Raw genomic sequence first — 18,119 nt, forward strand, 5'->3', positions numbered from 1 at the left:
CTTAATGATGATCACGTTGTGACTACACGACCTCTTCCATCGTCATCCCAGATTTTTGTCTCCCTTTTCTCTGTTTCCTGGCCACCTACTTGGACATTTTGAATCGTTCTTAAATTCCTTTTTCTTCTTCGTCACTTTTCTTCTTTCCATCGCCACTCTCTACAAAATTTCCGAAGCGAGCACACGTGCTCAAGTTGATGTATAATTCTGACCCATAGATTTAGTGTATAGGTAATAAAATCTATGTTCTGACCAGTTAAATTATCTAACGTAACTGCTTATAAAGCATAGTATTTCTAGAAATTACAGACCCTTTTGGGATAAATTCCTTTTTATGATAACACATACATTTTTGTAACATAAGCTACGAATTAGGTATTTTTTAAACTATCTTTAAAAAGCTCTTATAACACCAATATTTAAATCAGGGGACAAAAATCTCCCCACAAATTATCGGCCAATATCAATACTTCCAACTCTCTCTAAAGTTTTAGAAAAATTAGTCAATAAAAGATTATATCAATATGTAGAGAAAAATAATTTATTAGCAGACAACCAATATAGTTTCCGTTCAAACCGCTGTACTGAAGATGCTGTATTAAAACTAACATCACTTGTTGCCACTTACCTAGACAATGGAGAAAAATGCATCGGCGTCTTTCTTGACCTGCAGAAAGCATTTGATACGGTTTCCGTGCCAATCCTGTTAACCCGGTTTGAAACCATTGGAATTAGAGGAAACCAGTGGCACTGGTTCAATGACTATCTTTATAACCTATCGCAAAGTGTACGATTAGGCGCACACTTCAGTGACGAAATGACAAATTCATACGGAATTCCTCAAGGTAGTTCTCTTAGTGCCTCGTTATTTATTATTTATATACATGAGTTATGCGAGATGCAACTTAATAATGCGGAGACACCGTTATAATCTTTTTCCTGAATCGGTTACCGTGGAATACAGTAGCAAATGTCTGCATTCGGAATCGCGAAGGCGATCTTAATGTATATATTACGTATGTAAACAAATAATTTAGAACATTTAAATTTAAAAATATATAATTTATGTGTCACGTTTTATTTTATCAATTTAAACAAAATGTTCATAATTTTTTTACGTTACCAAGTGACCGGATGAACAAGTCGTGCGCCTGGTGGTAAGTGACACGCCTGTCCATAACATTTACAATGCCACTTGAGATTTAATTCGCAAAGATCTTAGGGGCACTGCCACTGCGCCCTGAGACATAAGTTGACAAGTCTCATGTGCAAGTGTAGTAAATGCTAGTGTGTTAAAACCCCCGGGTATTAACACACCCCGCTTGGGACGAGGTTGTGGCTACGTGATCGCTACCGCGGGGAACTCCTCCACCTCTGGGGGGACTACCATTACCCCTCCATCGTTACCACTAACTGCATGCTGGGAATATTTGGCACGCCAACCAATCTGTAAATCCTTATCCGATGCCCCCGTTTTTATCAACCAGGATTCACTCTCAGGGCGGCAGTTGGCGGGCGTAAGCCAGCTCCAAGTGTTTGCGTCGCATAGGATTGGAGGAAGGGTACTCTTGCTCCCGTTCCGCCGTCTCCTTCCGCGACATTACGTCATTGCAGAAAGAGGTCATGGCAGTACTTCCCTGGACGAACTTTCACAAGGGGCTCTACTTCTACTAATAATGATAAACCAAAAAAAAGTAAAAAGCGATAAGTACGCGTTTACGAAATATACCTTCTTATCGAACAGTTTTGTACATATACAATAGTAAAAAGCGCAAAATACATAAAATCAAACTGTGTCAAGACAAGCATGTAGTTATCGTAGTAAAACGTTTTTATGGCATAAAAGTGAGAATTGCAATCTACAAATAAATCGCAAGCTACCTCAGTGTCAAAAAAGTAACCAGTAACGATGTAACAGGATTTCGTGAAATCACGATATAATAAATTTCTCTCGAATTTTCTTCAAAAACAGATTAGATGGCTAATTAATTTTGCCTGTAGAGATAAAAATATTAAGGCGAGGTATTTCAAAGCGAGTCTAGATTTTAGGAAGTGAGGTTGGGGGGCCTCCCGCGTCCCACTAACCGCGCGCTAATATTTTTTAGCTGTATACAAATGAAATAAAAACAAGCGGAGAACATTTGACGTTGACACAGATCCGACGTCTGACGTCGACAATCACCCGAAGGCGTCTGACGTTACAGTGACAGGGCAAATTTTGGGATAAATATGAATTGTACAAAACCAAAACTTAGCTGGTTCTCTGTAGTACCTACTTGTGACGATGTGACCTTCTTATATCGTCATCCCACCTATTTATCACCTTTTCTCTGGTTCCTGGCCATATGTTTTCAAATTTTGGATCGTTCTTTAAGTCCCTTGCCTCGCCATTCTCTTTTGTTTCGTTCCGTTATCACTTCCTGCTCAATCACGGTAGCGAGCAGTTCAGCTGTAATTTTTAATTTCGCCTAATTTTGATCCCTTTACCAGTTCTCACCTTAAATCATGTGCCAATTTTAATGTTAATACCAATCTGTAATTCCGTATAACTCGGTCCTTTTTGGGCATTTTCTTTCTTTTCCTTCAAACTATCGAATAAATTTTTGTGGACCGAAGTATCTTATTTTATTGCCATGATTCTGGTCATTTTCTTAAAGAAAAATATTTCCATATAAAAATTATATACAAAGTTGGATAGTTTATTCTTAAATAACTCGTTTTAGACCTTTATTTTAGCCTGTATTCTGGATTTTATGTAATCGAATAAAGTTCATCCTATTGTGTACATAAACATAATATTCTTTAAACAATCTCCTAAGGTCCATCGTATACCTTTTTTTGTAAGACGTTATTTAATAATAAATACCTTAATCAGTTGTTATTGTGTAACAGTTTTTTCTGTTTCGCCTCCAGTGACTCGCCTTAATAAAGTTTTCGGGAACGTTGATTTATATTCTTGTAGGCGAAATATAATTTACAAAGATTGCCCACCCGAAAGTGTTAGTAACCCTAATCATGAAACTTTTTTACGATAAATATATCCATCCAAAGATATTTTGTTAGTTTATTAAAAAATTCAGGCCAAGAACCGTACCTTGTTGTACGCTACCTATTACTTGGTACCGACTTCTTATGTACAGCTTTTAAAGAATTGCCTATCTGCCGCCAAGCAATAATGTGAGCAATACTGCGTTCCGAATGCGAAGAGTGAGGGTGCTGGTGAAATTACAGACATTTGGCTCTAGTCAACTTATGTGTCAGGGTGCCTGACGCGGTGGTAGTTCCTCTCAAATCTGCATGACACTGCAACTGCTATGGACAGGCGTGTCGCTTACTACCATGCAAACGACTTGTTTTTGTTGTCACTTGGCATCATAAAAATAAAAAATCTTCTACTTTATCAGAATGCAATCTTTTAAATCATGCTTACATTTGCATAAGACGCAATGATCAACCGGTTTGTACAAGGCGTTGGTAAAGTATTGACTAGATTATTGTTCGTGATCACGTGTAGCAATAACTTTATAAAACGATGTGCTTTATAAAACATAGCAGTCCACTCATAGGATCGCTCGGTCTTCTGAATTCATGTTGCAGCAAGGCACCTAGTAGCAGAGCTCTTTGTAAAAGAGTTCGTCCAGTGCAGTGCTGCCGCCATCTTACCTATTTCTGCCGACAAGAAGTTGATGTGAGCATTACTGCGTTCCTGTTTTATCCAGTGAAATCCCAAGCACAAAGGTCTTGTCTTATGTCTGAGGGTGACAGGCGCAATGGCAATATCCGTCAAATCTTTGCGATTTAAAGCTCTGAGTTGCACTGCAACTGCTATGGGTAGGCGTATCGTTTAACACCGTGCGCATAACTTATTCGTCCCGCCACGTGGTATCATAAAAAATATATTAAAAAAGTTGACAAACAATTTACTCTTCGAACTAAAAGTTTCCTAAGAAAACTAAAATACACTCCATTACTTACAACTGATGCATCCAGTAAATAATGTAATAATAACTACGCACTCATTCATAGCCCTGCACTAGAGAAACTTGTATCGCTTATGCCATGGGGATACACACATAGACAATCACAAATTACACCTAAACTCACGAGAGAAATAAATATAGGCCTACGAATATTTCTTCCGACCCGCGGATCGAATTCGGAACCTCTGCATGGCAGTCCAGCATGCATCGAGTCTAGAACCAGAAATAGAGACGACATGTCATTTAATAGCTGCCATATCGTTACTGTGACAACTGCGCTCCGATTGGCTAGCCCGAGTTCGAAACATTTGACGGGTGTCGTCACCTGTTTCACTTCAAATTGACCAGTTAACTTGAGCTTTGATATAATGGACGAAAATTGCAAATTACATATTTAATATTTAATTACCGTTGAAATGTAATTCCGTTTGTTTTGTAATTAGATGTTTTGCTGTTTTTCCCACACTATCGAATAAAACAGCAGGGCATAGTTAGAGATATTATCTTTATTACAATAAATACAGAATATTTTTGGAATATACGGAGACGTACACACAAGTCAGTAGTTGGCCTGTCTATATTTCCTGTTGATATTTATAAGAGCTGTGTCGCTAATGTATTACCAGGAATATATGGCCTTTATTTCATCTCTATTTCTGGTTACATACTCGATGCCAGCATGTAACCGTTCGACCACGAAGGCAGTTAACTCCCTATGTACGCTAAGTACATATGTATAATAATCTAAATTGAGCACTTTCAACAGTACAGTAGCAGTTGTAGTATTATTTATCTTTAGAATAGTTAATTGAAAACGTGCGTTTTCATAAAAACCGTGGATCGTAAATAGAGCAAAACAAATTTTAGTCAATATGCACTGTACACATAGGGCGCACTATAGGTTTCCGGAACGGCCACTTACATAAACAATATTTAAAAAGTAATTACAACATTTGAAAATGGAACTCTTTGGCTGTAGAATACAGTTTGTTTCATCTGACTGTCACTTGTTTTTACATTGTGGCGTCATTCTAGAAAGTGGTTGTCTACGTCACCATGGATTTAACTCGTGAAAATTTTCGTAGTATGATTTTCTACGACTTTAAATGTAATTTAACAGCTCAGCGGAGCTTCCCTCGCCTTCAAACTGCTTTTGGCGATGAAGCACCTTGCAAGACGACTATTTATAGCTGGTTTGCAGAATTCAAACGCGGTCGTGTGAGTCTCAGTAGCGAATTTTGTGATGGTCGCCCGTCCACTGCTGTGAACAACAAAAACATTGATGCTGTGCGCCATATGACCAAAACAGACAGGCATGTGACATACCATGAGATTCGACGCCGTATTATCTTGCACCACGATAATGCCAGTTCTCACACGGCCAGACAGACAAATGAATTTTTGAAGGTAAACAACGTTGACCTCATGAGCCATCCCGCGTACAGTCGCGACCTGGCACCTTGTGACTTTTATTTATTTCCAAAAATTAAGAACCTACGCGGTCAACGATTTTCATCACCTGAATAGGATATCGAAGAGTATGCAAAATATATTTCAGAGATTGTCACGGAGGAGTGGCATAAATGTTTTCAAAATTGGTTTATTCGTATGAAAAAGTGCATTAACGCTAACGGAAAATATTTTGAGAAACAATAAATTCATTTCTGACCATTTATATTATTTTTTTCTTATTCATTCCGGAAACTTATAGTGCACCTTACGTACTCTGAGATGAAATCAAAGTCCCAAAATATAAACAAAGGTACTATTACAAAAAAGACTTTATGGATAGTGGAAAAGTGGTCTGAAAATTAATGCAAGATTTAAGAACAATATAAAACTTGTTCTTAAATTTATAAAACACTCTATTTAATGAGATAAGCTCAAACAACTGATTCCAGTGAGAAAGAAGATTTTTTTATTCTAATTTCATTTCATATTGCCAATGTTTCTGAGATACACAACCTTTCGCAGCCCTTTTTGTTTATTCGACTTTTTTATTAGGCATTTGTATGCCTAATAAAAAAATCGAATAAACAAAACAAATAAACAAAACAAAAAATATTTGTATACAAACACTTTTAAGCAGATGTTGCTAAAATACCATTACTTTGTTATTTTACTAAAAATTGTATTTTATGAAATGAAACCATTTTCCGGATTTAAATCGCGTACATTTGTTTTTTTCAAACAAACCAATGTTTCGGGTTCTTTACAGATCCCATGGTAACAGTTGACTGACCATCGCGTATATTTATTGTTTCGGGCCCGTTACAGGTGCCATGGTCACGGTTGACTGACGTGGTGCAGTCATTAACCAGTTATGTCTAATATTAATGTAAACCACCCTATTTTTTCACAATAGTTACAAAAGTAAATATCTACCTAAATAAAGATAATGAATGCTAAATTAATAACAAAGCAACATGTGAATCTTATAATTACCAGTTAATGAATAAATAAAGAAATTACTATACAACGTCAATTTTTGTGCTAACAACACTATTATTTAGTAATTTAAATAATGACGATTTTACGTGCTACGTACGCACCAATAATGGACACGGGCTTCCTCCAAAGGGATAGTTAGGCATAGTGCACAATGGTGGCACTTCACGGGTAATTGACTTAACACTGTCACGTGAAGTCGAAGCAAGAAATATAGATTCCACGTGTTGATTTCCTTTAGCAATAAACAAGTTCAAGTAGAAATCAATTATTCGAATCATTGGTGCAGGTCCGACCCGAAACTGGAACTCGCTATCTCCAGTATGATGATCCTATAACTTCTAGCATTTTCCCAGCTGCTCACTATATATACGACCACTAAACACTTATTGGATTAACGTGTTGCAAAGTGAAAGTTATTGCATTATAATACATATAATACATATATATAATTGTTATGTTGAGCAATCTATTTGATTTTTGCACACACTCATAGCCCCGCACTAAGGAAACCCTATATCGCAGGTGCCACAAATTACACCCAAACTCACGAGAGAAATAAATGTAGGCCTTACAAATATTTCTCCCGGCCCGGCAGTCGAACCCGGGACCTCGGCGTGGCAGTCCAGTATAGTAGCCGTTCGGCCACGGTAGCAGTTCTTGAGTTCAAACTCTATAAATGAATTAGTTAAAAGGCAACGTACTCCTTGAAAATGTTTGTTAACTCTGAAAAAAGGAAACCACCTCATTAATGGGCGCCTTCAAATGAGACGCTGCAGTGGCACCACTCTACTACTTTTCATACAATATTCAGACGCCACTGTCGTGACACGCGCGCGCCACTTTTGCAGTCACAATTAGTGAACTAAAAATTCCTGAAGCGTTAGGGCGCGCGTCCACGCGACTAAGTGACTAAGTACGTTTTTAGGATTTCCCTATGACATGTAATTTCTAAAATTTTAATTTTGTGCATGTCATTTATTATTATTTTATTAGCTAATTTGAATTGTTATTTTATTAATTGTAAATTTTAGTATTTTAAATTTTTACTTTCGACTATTTTGAAAATTTTAATGTACACTTCATATACAATACACCATAAATTCACCATACAGTCATTTGTTACTAATATAGTATAAGGTTGCTTACTAACAAACTATGGACCTATGGTGTTTGAAAATAAAAGATTTTTATTTTATTTTATTTATGCAAGAATTCGTGTCGTTTCTACACTGACTCGGCGCGGATTAGAGACAATCTTGTCTACCCCCGACACGATCTCTGCAGCTATTGTTTGGGGCGGGGTGAGGTGCATTGTCAGTAAACTAAGGTTTATGCGCGTGGACGGGTGTTGCTTAGTAGTCAACATATTTCTCTCTACAGTCGGTAGTAAAACGACCGCTATCTGGAAGACTCGTAACGCACTGACACATTTTACCCTACACACGTTTATCCGAAAGCATTCGTATCGTGTACATACTCATGTTTTCTCGTCTGCACGACACGACATGTTTTCGTGGCTAGATCCGACAAAGTTCTTGTCATGTACAAGACGATTCTCATCTTTTCTGTAGGAGACACGTCGGATTTCTAAGCGTGTACACGCGCTGTTACAGACGCGCGGCTGCCGCGTCGCCAGTCGTGCCACTGCAACGCTTCTACAAACGTCTAGTTAGAAAACGCCCTAAGAGCGAATAAACTGTGATCACAACCAATCAACGTACTTATATTAGATAAGAATATCTATCTTATGTCTCGACCTAAGACCTCGGCGGCTCTGCGGTTAGAGTGGGAATTCCCGGGTTCGATTCCTGATAAGTTCATTATGGGAAACAAACTTTTCTAAATTGGTCCTGGTCTGAGTGTTCTGGGTAGTGGTACTACAGGAAATTTTCTAGTTCAGGACCAGTTCATTGGTGTGGTTGCCTGGCACTATATATATTTAATGTGATTAAAAGTCGTGGTAGCCCAGTGTTTTAACGTACAGGGCACAGGGTCATGAGCACGTCAAGCTTGACACTTAAGACTTAAATCAAAAATAAACGGTCCAAAGGAAAAAAAGTGTCAAGTTTGAAGTGCTCTTGACTGTGCCACCTCTCAAGCAGGCCGTGGGTTTTAATCTCGCAACTCCAAGTTTCTCGAATTTTTGTGCGTAATTTAATTTCAAATTTACCTATTTTTTTTTTATAAGGAAAACTTCGTAATGAAACCTGCATATCGAAGAAGGTTCACAACCCTCGGGAAACGTGTTCAATCCCCCAACCCACATTACCTCGCCTGAGAGGAGACCCCTACCCAGCAGTGGGACATATAAATGGGTTGATGACGACGACGATGATGATGAAAAACAATAATAATTATTATTTTATTTTTCAGAACATCCAAATCGACAACTCGTCGCAAATGTTCGAGAAATGGAGGAAACTGCCGGTGCCTCTGGACTTTAAAATATACGTGTTCAACGTAACCAATAGTGAAGAAATCAATAATGGCGAGAAGCCCAAACTTGCTGAAATTGGCCCCTATGTATACAAGTAAGCCGACGATTACATTAATTTTTCCCACAAATACTCACAGCTTTTGTTACTTGAGATTTAAAGTAAATAATTATCAATAACCTTCGTCCACACTGCGAAATAAGTTTAAAAAACTCAAAAACAAAAACACCTACCCACACTATCTACTGGTGATCACAATCAAGATAAATATAAGGTAATTTCATTTTGGATGTCCAAATTTATTAATAAAAATTAAATCAGATAAGTCCTTTCCCCAGTTGGCTGAAAATGCACTCATCCAAAGTGTCTAAGGATCAAATACGTTTTTGCCCATTATTAAAAATCAGGTTTTTAAATTTTTCTTTTCACCAAACTTGGTTTTTTTTATTTTGGTAAATTTCATAATTTAATAAATAGGTAAATAAATAATTTAATAAACTTATATAGTACATAATAATTTTTGTAGGAAATGAAGCTATTTTTCCGGATTTAAATCGCGTATGTTTTCAAACAAACCAACGTCTCATGGTCACGGTTGACCCAACCGCCGTGACCATGGGACCGGGACAGATAACAAATATACACGATTTAAGTGTCTAGGTTTTTTTAAATATTTGATTACCCAAATAAATACGAAATGAAACTATTTTTCCGTATTTAAAACAAATTCAAATTGGTTTGTATGAAAAAACAAATATACGCGATTTAAATCCGGAAAAATAGTTTCATTTACTATGTGTAACAATCGTGAAAACCTAAGAAATCTAACCTAAACTCGAACCTAAGAAGAAGATTTGGATAATCAAATATTTAAAAAAACCTAGACACTTTTGTTGCGTGTATTTTGTACAGGGTAAGTAATAGTATTTACGAATTTAAAATCCAAATTTAGACTGTTATCGTGATTACGGTAGAAATAGATCCAAGTTTTTGTCACATCCCTTACATCCTGCAGATCCATAATTAAGTTTTTTGACCGACTTAAAAAAAAGGAGGAGCTTCTCAATACGATTGTTTTTTTATGTATGTATGTATGTTACACGATAACTCACAATATTTGTGAGCCGATTTCGCTGAATCTTTTATGCTAGACCTTTCTAGAAAAAAAGATTCATCGAAGTCGCTGTTGTAACCCCTTGGTTACAACAGCAGTAGTCCCCATTCAAAGTATAAGAAAATATTCCATTTCTAGAGTGACAAATTAGGGATGAATGAATCCGGTTTGTTAAATTTGACCCACTTGCCGTTAACAGATTTCATAAAACTTGGCTAATAGACGTAATTCCATAAACTTTAAGGTCTTTTTTTTTAATAAAAATTTTCAAATATTTTTTAAAATTATTTAGCTGTAAAATCCTGGTTTGTTGTCTGGAATATTTTTCTCTCTGTACAGGTTTTTGAAAAAATACGTATACGTTCGACATTTTCACAGAGAATATCGCGAGAAAACCATCCTCGGCTACGGTGCCAACGATACGGTAAAATACATGCTGAAGAAGACATTTTACTTCGCTGCCAACGAGAGCGGCTCGCTTTCAGAAGATGACGATGTTGTCGTCGTCAATTTATCGTACATGGTGAATATGCTGATCTCTTTTTTAACCGACTTTGAAAAAGGGGAAGGTTCTCAATTCGCTTACATTTTTTATATGTATGTATGGATTACACCCACATTTGTGAACCGATTTCGATAGTTCTTTTCATTCCCACTCCAATTTAAAAAATATTCCATCTCCAGCTCTTTAGCGTTATATATAAATTTATATAGGATACGTTTTATAGTGGCGATCAAGCGTCATCTACAGTTGAAAGTAGTATACGGTTGCAACGTTTTAATAAATGACGATCTTTCTGAAAACTCTTTTGCGTTTTATATAAATTTATTATATAGGATCCGTTATAATTGGATGTTACCCACTTTCAGTTAAACATGCGTACGTGCGTGCGTGTGTGCTCGCGTGCATGCGTGTGTGAGTGCGTGCGTAAGTGAGTGAGTGTGTGTGTTTGTGTGTATATGTGGGAACAAGACAAAATATTTTCAAAATTATAACACCGGAAAAGATGCTTCAAGTCAACATTTCACCATTCGTAATATTCGAATATTTTTAAAGAGGAACTACATATAAAGGCTTTGGATCACAAGAATACGTTCAAATAACCATTCACACGGAGTGCTTTGTGTCTTCTTTCCTGAAAGCGTATGATAGCAGCAACACATAAATGTTTTAGTGGTTTTTATTCGCTGTTTTGTGTTCTTTTTTGTAAATAATTTTACTTGTGAATAAACAATAAAAAAACAAACCACGCTGCTACGTTTGTATGGAGTTACCATATTTTTCACGTATAATAATACGTTCTAAAAATCAAATTGTGTGTTATATTTTTCTCTTACAGGCAGCTCTACTAGCGGTGAATGACTTGATGCCGAGCTTCGTGGGCATGGTGAACCAGGCTCTTGAAGAATTCTTCTCCAACCTTACGGATCCCTTTCTCCGCGTGAAGGTCAAGGATCTATTCTTCGATGGCATTTATCTTAACTGCGAAGGCGAGAGTTCTGGTTTGGGTGAGTAATATTTATTCATCTAAATAAATCTACTTCAGAGTTATCATTTAGTTTCGCTAGTGCCTAATCGGCAACCAGCTACTACACTTTCACGTACATTAATGCCGAATCTGAATGCTATTTACTAGGCAACAACATTTAAATTCCTCGGAATAAGACAACCGCGCGACTGTCGCGTAATCCAAAGACAAGCCAGACTAGCCCGCGCGCCCGGGTACGCCCATTTAAGTTAAAATGTAAAAGCTAAATACATAGAACGTATTTTGCCATGTCAGTTAGACGCACGCGGGCTCCACGCGGCTACCGTGCGGCGTGAGCGCGATGAAATTCTATTTTTTTTTTATTCGTGTCAAATATTTATTAATATTTTTTTTTTTTTTTAATTAATATATAAAAAAATAGAAAAATAAATATTCTATTGAAAACAGTAATGTTTCAAGCGACTTATGCAGTCGTTGTATCTTACACGTGGTTATTACTCAAGACCGAATAATATTACGCCTGCACTTCTTCTTATCGTATCGATGGTATACACTGTAATGCTCGCCATCGTGGCGAAAGGGTTTGCCAATCGAGCGGCGTGCCGTACTCGCCGTTTGCCCAAGGTGCGCCAAACGTACAGGAAAGAAATGGTACGTCTACAGAACAATACATACAGTACAAAAACTTAGTGGTAGCGACACGTGTGCCAACAGTAGGTGGAGTTCAACATACTTGAGCTCAGTCTGCCATTTAAAATTTATCAGATTATCTCGCGCAAAACTCGAAAATCGTATAAAAATGCCTTATTTTGCTTTGGAGTGAAAGAATTATTCATGGTGGTGTCACATATCATCGCTAAAGCTTATTTTCTTAAATTTTATATTGATCGTAATAATTTATTAGTTACAAGAAACCAAAGGAAACCTTATGCCGCTGCAATATGGTCGCTTCTTTTTTGGGGAACTAAGTAAACATCTCGAATTCTTCGCTATTGACCGCTAGGTGGCAGCACATTGATTGAAATTTGATTACAAAACTAAACGTCGTAACTTGCAATAATAGGTGTTGAACTTTCAACGCTAACACGATGAAGTTTAAATTATATGAACTGTCCAGAATTTGTTACTTCTTTTTAAATTAGAAACTGCGACCAATCATTATTAAGATTTCATAGTGATAAAAAATATGAATGTGTGTGTTATAGCGATAGCGGTTCTAACAGTGATCAAGGCTTAAGATACGTCCAATGTTTTTTTCCCTTCCATGGGTATGTACGTCGCATGGCAAGGCTCATTTTGTGCACGTGCATTATTCAGTGCGTCCTACCGGTCATGACTTACGGAACCGAGACGTCGAATATGACGGTCAAAGTGGCTCACAGACTGTAGTCTCACGACACGTCGCTCAGAGAACTATGGAAAGGTCTATGCTGGATATGTCGTTAAGGGACAAAGTCCAGAACGAAGTTATCCGGCTATATAAGACTAAAGTTGTGGACATCATCCAGAAATGGCAGTGGGCTGGCCACATTTGTCGCTGAACCGATGAGCGATAAAGTAGACGGGTTCTCGAGTGGAGACCACGTCTCGGCAAACGTATTGTAAGACGTTCCCCTGCAAGATGGACCGACGATCTGGAGAAGGTCGCGGGTAGTGGTTGGATGCGGAAAACTGGTGATCGGGCACTGTGGCGTACACTTGGAGAGGCTTATGTCCAACAGTAAACTGCAATAGGCTGATTGAAAAAAAAATGCATTATTCAGTGCAGTCACCTCAACAATTCGCTGAATTGTAAAAAAACCGCCATCGCATCGTTTACGACCTAAAAGCAAACATTACACTGTAATTGCAAATCCCAAACACATGTACAAGCTATAAAGTCGTTTGTGGTGTGTTAATTAAGTCTTGTTTACTCTGTTGTTAGTTTAACAAGTTAAATCTTGTTAAGACTTCACAGAATTTCCACTCGATATTCCAAGATTTGATATTAGACATTTAATCTTGAAGGCACTTTAGGTTAGAGGTGTAATTTGAAACAAAATTGGGCACTACTATGCGCTTTGGGGTATTCCTGGAACATATGACAGTAGTTAAGAAACTGGTTAGCTCATAAATTGTGTTTTTTAAACGTCTGTCTTCTTCTGTAATTCAACGATTGGAATCTGAACATACCTCTCAAGCAGACGCTTTAGGTTCGAATCCAGACTCGCACATTGAGTTTTTCGGAATTTATATACGAAATTTAATATGTAATTTACCATGATCTTTTCGCTAAGGAAAAACATCGTGATGAAACCTGCACGTTGAAGAAGGTTTACAGCCCTCGGAAAAAGTGTAAAGTCCTCAACCCGCATTGGGCCAGCACGGGGGACTATGGCCCAAAACTCTCACCTGAGAGACCCGCGCCCAACAGTGAGAAGTATTGTCGTTGTTGATGATTTAAATATGTAAAGTATTTACCTATGTACGACGAACCTAAAAGTAAATCTGTAGCACATCAAAATTACGCAATTCTCAAAAAGGGTTGCCATTATTTATTCAATTCATTTATTCAAAATACAATGTAAAGTTACAGTAACAACCAAAACGCTCACATGCTAATTTCTTATACTACATACATATTTGATACGCTAAGTTTACCTTAAATAAATATAATATTAGACAAATGTTATGTTGTCTAATATTATATTTACGCTGCTCTGATCCCAAAGTAAGTAGCTAAAGCACTTGTGATATGGAAATCGGAAACAACGACGGTACCACAAACACCCAGACCTGAGACAATATAGAAAAATCACTTTTTACACTGACCCGGCCGGGGATCGAACCCGGGACCTCAGAGATGGCGACACCACGAAAGCCTGTGTGCAAGCCACTGGAATGCCTTATAAATTACTTTGTTAATGCTGTTGCAAGAGATGTCAGCGTCCTGGACCTTAGCGACTAGACAATTAAGCAACGTGAGACTACGTTTCGTGAGCACGTTATCAGCCCGGCAAGTGTGTCACAAGGCGGGCGCAAACAATTGATGTCGGCGTCGTCAGTGCCGACACACGCTTTGTTTGGCGCGCCCAGTCCCGATCACACACTGTGTAAACCCTATCCAAGGTCTCAGTTTCGATCTACATCATTGCATAACTCGGTATAAGCAAGGTGGTAGGTCAGCTCGGAGTAAAGTTCGCCCATCGCCTAAAACATTAGTACGCCGTAACGTCAAGAAGAAAAGACAAAATAATACTTTGCAGTAACTGTCTCCTCTGGTCGCGAACATTGTAAATATAAATAAGGACAACTCGTGTATACAATTATAACAAACAACTCCGATACTCGTCGTCACATGTTTCCTTGTTGCACCGTTCTTGTGAGTCAGCCAGACACGAACCCAATCCAAGTAGCAATTGGACACCCTCAACCAATTGGAGTTGGCACTCCAATTCCGATGTATAGATGAGAAAATACATAAAGCGCTATTACAAATCTTATTTCAAAAATCGATCCGAAATGTCACATCCCATTCTATGATCCCATTTTATCTCTAGATAAGCAGACAAGCGATATACGCATTTTCTCGGATTAGAAACGGACTTAATGCACAAGTCACTTGTGTAATCTCGGATTAGGAACGAGGGGTCTACTCTTGATCTCCGTTCGACATCCGTCCGAAACAATTACTATCAAATAAGCAATACTTGACCAAATGAAAAGACGCGTGAGGCGAATGAAGCTCCATACTTGATACTTGTCTTTTAATTTGTCGAATATTACTTATTTGACAGTAATTGTTTCGGACGGATGTCAGTGCGCAAATTGTGCTTAGATTTTGTCTGTAGCAGTAGAACTTGTGAAAGAGTTCATCCAGGGAAATACTGCTACTTTACCTATTCCTGTCCCAAGCAATAATGTGAGGATTCCTGTATTCCGATTTTGAAGGGTAAGGGTGCTGGTGAAATTACAGGCACATGGGACTTGTCAACTTACGTCTCAGGCGCAGTGGCAGTGCCTCTAAGATCTTTGCGTTTATTTAATGCTCTGAGTGGCACTACAACTGTTATTGATAGGCGTGTCGCTTACCATCATGCGCACGACTTGTTCGTCCCGTGACTTCGTATTATAAAAAAAAGAAAAATATGAAGTAATAAAGAATGAAGAAAAAATTACCGTCCATATGATTGAACAGTGGAGTCCTACAAGAAGTCTCATTTTTGAAATCGGTTAAAATATATATAGAAATCTCGTTCTCACCAAAGTTGTATTGCTTCCGATGACGACGTCTCTTCGAAGCTTTAAGGCTTCGACTTCATATTGGAGTTCGGATAAAGTTAACTAAGTAAAGGCAAAAGTAATTTATAATTTACAAAGTTATTATAAGCTTCAAATTACGACTGCATATTTCAATTACGTGGTTTTATCCGAAGCATGAAATGAAGCACGCAACGAACAATAAGAAGCAACGAGGCAAACAAAGTGAGCTCTACACGTAAATAGGATTGCTTTTGTTTGCTTTTGCAGATTCACCACTACTTGCTATAGAGTGTTTTACATTTTGAAATCTTAGGTTATTCGCGGTTGTTACACATAGAAATGAATCTATATTTCCTCATCTGAATCGTGTAAAATTTGTTTTATCAAACAAACCAACGTTTCGAGCCCTTTTGCAAACCTTTTTTCACAGCTGACTGAGATGATAAAGTCATCGACCAAGTTACGCAATATTAATGCAAACCACATTATTTCCACTATAATAACAAAAGTTGTTAATTAAATAACTTATATTGAAATTTCCCAAAGAGCATTCCAGTTTACGCTAACATAATATGTTTTACAAATTATTTTATTTTAACAATACGAAACAAACGAATATACTCAATTAACCTTTTGACCGCCAGTAACAATAACTAGTTTTGTTTCCTAGACGCAAAGTCTGGTGATGTGACATGTTATGAATTTTAACCTTTTATTAATTCAATTCTTCTAAGTTAAAGAATAGAATAGAATAGAATACGTTTATTTGCCAGAATACAGTAATTACAAAGGTCTTAAGTAAAATTAGGTACATCGTATTCAACCTGCAAGCAGATGTGCAAATATTAATGGGATTCAATGTTTCTTTAGTCTCTATAGTTTCTAATTAATGTAATGAATTTGTAAATTCTAAGTATTCTTTATTACTATAGAAGCAATGTGTCAAAAGCCATTTTGTCAATTTTAATTTAAAAGTATGTCCTTGTAACAATTTAATTTCGTTTGGTAATTTATTGTAAATAATTATACACATGTTGAAGCAGTTATTTTTATAAATTACTTTACTTTAAGTAAAACATAACTGGACATAAAATGCAACTTTGAATATACAAATAATATATGGTTTCATTGATGCTTTAAAGCGTCTATGACGGTCAAATGGTTAATGTTTTATGCTATCTTTGGAATACTATTTTCTGTAGGACTGGTATGCGGTAAAATAAAAGCAGACATGCCACCAACAATGCGACCATCGGAAGATGGAAAAGGATTTTATTTCTCCATGTTCTCCCATGTAAGTAATAAATATAATACTGTTTCTCAATATCTCTTCAATACTAGATCCCGCAGTATGCTACCGAGAATACAGAACATTTTAAAACTTTTTTTAACTAGAAAACCATTTCGTAATTTGTCTTTATCCAGGATGCGCATATATTTTTTTGTTCACCTTAATTCTTTCTCCGTCTTGATTCAGTCTCCTTCACTGAAGTGTAATTATAAACATCAAACCTGCGAAGAATCACACTCCCTAACTCGATATCATTATCTTAACTTCCGCAGTTAAACCGAACGGAGTCTGGTCCATACGAGATGATACGTGGTACCGAGAACGTATACGATTTAGGCCATATAGTCTCCTATAAAGGAAAAAATGTGATGAGCCAGTGGGGAGATAAATATTGCGGCATGCTGAATGGATCAGATTCCTCTATATTCCCTCCCATCAATCCGAACCACGTTCCAAAGAGATTGTATACTTTTGAGCCCGATATTTGCAGGTAAGTGTTAAAGTTTTTCCGCTGAAAGTACAATTATTTTTTTGTTGACACTAAAATGTTGACGATTCCTGCAAACAATGCCCAGGTACTCCTATTATGTGTTGGTTCATCTATATTGTATAACAAGCTCTATTTTTATAGAACTTCTTATTTTAGTTCTATTGCTCTAGGAAGTTCTAAATCTGAAAATAAAATTTTTAGTAAATCTGAAATGCCTAATAATGTGAATCGTACTTTGTAATGAAACATGTTCAAACAAAACCACACGAGACGACGTCATTCGTAGGTAAGCAAAGGAACGTCACTGTATTCACCATTCGGTTATTACCTTGTGGTTTTTGCTCCATTTAACCACTTTTCAGCTAACGACTAAAATTTTTGGATTGAGAACAGTACTCAATCAATAAGTAAAATTCATGCAAGTGACAAGTGCAAATTGAATACTTTGTTTACCTAGAAGTCAGTAGTAGACGTCATGCATTCTTCATTGACATGTAGTGCTGTTTGAACGACGAGTTTTCTTAAATTACAATTAATAATAAAAACAACGGACACACTCATAGCCATGTACTAGGGAAACCCTGTATCGCGGGTGCAGTAGAGACATACATAGGTAGACTCATAAG

The 18,119-nt window shown here is 37.2% G+C and overlaps 1 protein-coding gene across 1 annotated transcript in view; it reads left to right on the forward strand.

The window, feature by feature from the left end:
- Positions 1-18,119, forward strand: part of LOC113240489 (sensory neuron membrane protein 2-like) — a 30,998-nt gene that overhangs the window by 3,302 nt on the left and 9,577 nt on the right. Inside the window, exons 2-6 of the mRNA XM_026477814.1 lie at positions 8,805-8,962; positions 10,359-10,503; positions 11,321-11,489; positions 16,915-17,006; positions 17,276-17,493. Of these exons, the coding sequence (XP_026333599.1) occupies positions 8,805-8,962; positions 10,359-10,503; positions 11,321-11,489; positions 16,915-17,006; positions 17,276-17,493 (782 nt within the window). The remainder of the gene's footprint in view (positions 1-8,804; positions 8,963-10,358; positions 10,504-11,320; positions 11,490-16,914; positions 17,007-17,275; positions 17,494-18,119) is intronic.

This window comes from Hyposmocoma kahamanoa, unplaced genomic scaffold, assembly GCF_003589595.1.
Source record: "Hyposmocoma kahamanoa isolate Upper Pololo Valley unplaced genomic scaffold, ASM358959v1 144, whole genome shotgun sequence".
Taxonomy (NCBI): Eukaryota; Metazoa; Arthropoda; class Insecta; order Lepidoptera; family Cosmopterigidae; genus Hyposmocoma; species Hyposmocoma kahamanoa.